The sequence below is a fragment of the Cynara cardunculus genome, assembly GCF_001531365.2.
Source record: "Cynara cardunculus var. scolymus isolate 2C chromosome LG 12, CcrdV1, whole genome shotgun sequence".
NCBI lineage: Eukaryota > Viridiplantae > Streptophyta > Magnoliopsida > Asterales > Asteraceae > Cynara > Cynara cardunculus.
The window spans coordinates 2297948-2302972 of NC_037539.1; the positions used below are offsets into that span (position 1 = coordinate 2297948).

Genomic DNA, 5025 nt, shown 5'->3' on the forward strand with positions numbered 1-5025 from the left:
AACATCACATGTGATGGTCTTGATGAATTATAGTATCATATCAAGAACAACCTTATCACATGTAATAATACTTGTGAGGGGGCTTAGTCTCTGATTTAGTATCACACATGTATCATATGTGATAGAATAATAGTATCACATATAATTGTCAATAATAAAAGGATGTTTGAACACAAAGATTAGTCCAAACTGGGGAGCATTTTTTTTTTGTCTTGGTTGTATGCGAATCATCACTTTTCTATAAAAACATAGTTTTGTTGTTACCCATCTTCCATTTTCCTCGCTTTCTTCTTTTTGGTAACCTTCTCTCTCTCTCTCTCTCTCTCTCTCTCTCTCTCTCTCTCTCTTCTCCACATCACAGATTCATGAAATGCATGCCTTTTTTTGACAATAAATTGTTTATGTGCTTGTTCTTAATTCATAATTCGAATTGATTTTTGATCTGGGGTTTACATCTAATGCAGAATCTCCTTATGAATATGATCAGGTTCACCTTATCATTGTTTTCAGATCCCAATTGGAGATTTTATACTAAATTCAGCACTATTTTGTCTTAATCTTTTATGGGTATTCCTCGAATCACTAATTTTGCTGTCTGAATTTCCTCTTGAATTCCATGAACACTATCACTGTTTACTTAATTTACTGTATACCAGTGAGGAATCAACTTCTGTTTCCCACAAATTATTCATTGGTATCACCACTAAGTTCTTTTCCAAAACTGAATTTTCGGTTTAAATTTGCGTCCTACTACGATTGCATTGCATTTTTTGATAAGTTGCATCCTGTGAATCTAAAGTAGATTATATGTGTTACAGGGTTGCCATTGTTGTTCTTGGAGTTTTGAAATATGGCTGTTGTTGGATCAATCAAAGACAGAGGGGAGGTGAGGATTCATGAAAGTTTGGATGAACTTAGCAGAGATTTGGTTGATTATATTGCAGAATTATCTGAGATATCGATCAAAGAACGAGGCGTTTTTGCTGTTGCTCTATCGGGTGGATCGCTCATTAGCTTGATAAGGTACTGAAAATTCTATGCGACTATGCCTTCCAAGTGTTTGATCGAATGTTTATGTGAATTATAAATAACGGCTGGCAGCATATGAGTGGTTTTTTCCATTAAGTCATGTACGGATAAAGTTGTCTTTGTGGATTATTTTATCTTATAGATTATGAAAGTTTTTGTTTGGAAGAGATTTTCGTGGATAGAAAGAGGGGGGTTTAATTGGGAGAGACAACTTTGGAAAAAACTTTGATTTCTGCATAAAGTTTCCCCTGAAGGCTTACTAAATAAGTCACTTGCTATATCATTATGCCACCATCAAATAGTCATGTATAGCTGACCAATAAGTTGTTAGTCCTATTAAGCTCGTTAAGATACTAACAAACAGTTGTATGGATAAAGTTGTCTGTGTGGATTATGAAAGTTTTTGTTATGGGGTTTTTTTATAGATTGAAGAAGCGTGTTTTTTTAATTAAGAGCGACAAGTTTGGAAGAAACTTATCTTTTTGCACAAAGGTCTCTACTAGAAGCTTACTAAATAAGTCATTTTCTATATAACTAATCCACTATCAAGCAGCCATGTAAAACAAACCAACCAAGTTGTGAGTTTATTAAACTACTAACAAACATACCCTTACCCGTAAATCCTAGGCTCGTTGGAGGTAAAGAATTCAAACCTCACCAGATACAGTGTCTATGGTATTTGTTGTATATAAATATTACATACTTTAAAAAAATTGTATGGGATTAAAAACAGGAAACTGTGTGAAGCTCCTTACAGTAAGACGGTGGATTGGTCGAAATGGTATATATTTTGGGCCGATGAACGTGTTGTGGCCAAGAACCATGTTGATAGCAACTATAAGCTTGCCAAGGATCATCTTTTGTCCAAGGTAATTTATCTTTATATGCAAATTTTAACTTGTCTATACGTTTCCTTTTTTTTACCTCTGGATCTTGACAATTTGAGTCCTGCAAGACCGTCGGGGGTTTTCTTGGCTATTCTTCGAAGCCTGGGGTTTAGACGTGGTGCACGCAAACTGATATGAACATCTAAGGTTAATGAAAGAATTTTTTTTTTTTTTTTTACTTTTTACAGAAATAACTATTATGACATGAGAATTACCACATCATGACCCATATTTTCCCGGTATACTGTACTAAAGGAACTTCCAATTTGTAAATGGTTTTATAGAAGGTTTTTTTCGTAGATTTCAGAAAACAAAAGGGTTTTTTGGGAATTTCAAAGGGGTGCCCTCTATTGTATCTTGAGTGCGTCCATCTTTCCATATTTGGTAATCTTCAAAGACCTGGTCGTAGGGTCGGCAACGGGTAAAGTATGGGTAGGATACGGATTATTTTGTTACGCTATTCATCTAGAACAACTGATAATAAAACGGGTAATTATTTGTATCCATACCCATTAAAATAGCAGGTAACGAAATGGGAATGGGTAACGGATAAAAACGGTTGGCCTTTTGAATTAAATTCGAGTTGGGGTTTAAGTGTTTTTGTACAATTTTGGGTTCTAAATGAGAAGAAACTATAGAAGAAGGGGAAGAGAAGAACATGGGTATGTATTGTGTTGTCCGTTGGGTAGTACCTTATGTATTTATTACATTTTAAAATAAATGTTCATAATAATAATAAAAAACACAGTTTTGTAAATATATAATAATTACATTTTTTAATTAATAAAATGATAAGTTTATGCTTAATTATGAAAACAGATACTTTCATCATCTCATAATTAAAGGTAGAATAAGAAAATAGACATTTATTTTCGAAAGTGTACTCTTATTATAAAACAAACTAAAATAGTAATGTAGACATTTATTTTTGAATAGAGAGAGTAATATATTATAAATAAAAAATGCAAAATAGATCAGATCAAACAAAATCTGTATATCTTGTTCTGTAGAAAGTGTTAACTTGCAAAACAAAAATTAAGACGAAACATGTGAGAAAAAATAGGAGTTTGAGCAAACAAACAAGTATGGTGGGGAAAAAAAAAAGGAAGCATAGCTAAAGACACGTGAGAGGAAAATCAAATGACGAATCAGAAACCGACAATTATTAATTAGACAGAAGGAAAAAACTAAAACTGGTATACAGTAAAGACTAGAAAAAATTAGACTGGCATACGATAAAAAAAGGTGTTATGAATAAATGCACAAGTAAAACATGAGAAATAGATAAAAAGTAACAATTTGGTGTAGTTCAACATGTGCGAAAAGCAAATTGAACTGATAGGGAGAGTATCAAATAAGTATCGTAAATATTTTGAAAATTTAGGAATCAACTATTGATAATTTATTCATGAGGAATATGGTAATAGATATAAATGATGAGTATCATGCATAATGAATAATGAAAAGACATAATATTTATGATAAATAATAATGATGAATACTTTGGGGATATTCATAATGAATAATTGGTTCATAGGTTTTCAAAATATTTTATGTTCTCATTTGAAGCTGTTACAAATTGATAATTAACATATTTTGCATTTGCAGTTACCTATTGTTCCCGGCCATGTACATTCCATCAATGATTCTCTCACTGCAGAAGAAGCCGCCAACGAGTATGAATTCGTCATTCGACAACTAGTCAAGACTCGTGTGATCAACGTTTCCGCCATCAACGACTGCCCGAAGTTTGACCTAATCCTTCTCGGGATTGGCCCAGATGGCCACGTGGCGTCTCTATTTCCTGACCATTCAATGCTCGAAGAAAAACACGAATGGGTGACCTTCATCACCGACTCCCCAAAACCTCCACTGGAAAGAATCACATTCACCCTGCCGGTGATCAATTCTGCCGCCAACGTGGTGATGGCGGCAATAGGTGGAGGGAAAGCGGAGGCCGCCCATTTGGCAATTGATGACGTGGGTTCTGAATGTCCTGTGTTGCCTGCTAGGATGGTTCAACCCGATGTAGGGAAATTGATGTGGTTTTTGGATTGTCAGGCTGCTTCAAAGCTCAAAAGATTTTGTTAGTTGTGTGGTCAGTGTGTTGTTTTGATTGAAATTATGAGAATATTGTTAAAAGTTTGATGTCAAAGTTTAGGGTTTTGTTGCATAGTTGATGAAACCATTTGCATGAGGATGTAGAATCATTGCACAGTTTTTTACATTTCATTCCGATAAAAATTAGATTAAACAAATTCAGTATATCTCATTGTTAGGTAAGGACTGTCAGGTCTAGAAAGTTCTTGTCCTGATTATAAATGCATCCTAATTTGATTCAAGTCGATTAGTCAAGTTATCTACAAATGTAATAAGTTAACCGTTAATTAGTAATACTTTTAGAATAAGTTAGGTTTTTGTCCCTGCAATTTAGAAATTATGATTTTCATCCTTATAATTTGTAATTCATTGCTATTTGCATCCATGAGCCTAAAAAAAGTAAGGAACTGTAAACCACAAGAACTAAAACAACAATAAACTATATATTATAAGGACGAAAATAACAATGAATTGCAAAGCATAATGATAGAAATTGCAATTTCTAAACAATAAGAATAAAAATTATAATTTTTTACAAACCACAAGGACTAAAAATGTAACTTATTTATACTTTTAATTTGAATTTGAAGCATAAAATTGTTAAAGGTGTTGTTTCGATTTGTTAGACCGCTTTGATCTCTTTCCAACGGTTATCACTTCTCATCATCGTTTTCATTGTGTTTCGCATGAATCAACTATTTGTTTCCCCTCAATATATATACTGTGTTATAAAGCATTTGACAAAAATTCTTAAAAACTATTTTTTATGCATGAAGTACTATATATTAATGCATATTACTTAAAATTCAATATTACAAGTAAATTATGCATCAGTACAACTTATTAAAGCTCAATGTTTGAATTTGCGTAACTAACTGTGGATAAACATAACCAATTAGAGGATAAACATTTCATTTTAAAATATAAAAAATCTAAAATATAATTAGAATAATTATCTGAGTTTTAACAAAATAATTAATTATGATATATTATAAGAAAATTATATTAT

At 32.5% G+C, this 5025-nt stretch overlaps 1 protein-coding gene across 1 annotated transcript; it reads left to right on the forward strand.

The window, feature by feature from the left end:
- Positions 1-494: 494 nt before the first annotated feature.
- Positions 495-4068, forward strand: LOC112523426 (probable 6-phosphogluconolactonase 1). Its single transcript, XM_025133023.1, has 4 exons — positions 495-567; positions 819-1023; positions 1763-1898; positions 3525-4068. The coding sequence occupies exons 2-4, from the start codon at positions 851-853 to the stop codon at positions 4005-4007; spliced, it is 792 nt and encodes a 263-aa protein (XP_024988791.1). The 5' UTR covers positions 495-567; positions 819-850; the 3' UTR covers positions 4008-4068.
- Positions 4069-5025: the final 957 nt, after the last annotated feature.

Excerpts from the sequence above, each read along its gene's own strand:
- LOC112523426 (XM_025133023.1), top strand. The coding sequence starts at position 851 with ATGGCTGTTGTTGGATCAATCAAAGACAGAGGGGAGGTGAGGATTCAT. Across the intron at positions 1,024-1,762 it reads TCGCTCATTAGCTTGATAAG|GAAACTGTGTGAAGCTCCTT; the intron begins GTACTGAAAATT and ends GATTAAAAACAG. Across the intron at positions 1,899-3,524 it reads AGGATCATCTTTTGTCCAAG|TTACCTATTGTTCCCGGCCA; the intron begins GTAATTTATCTT and ends TTGCATTTGCAG.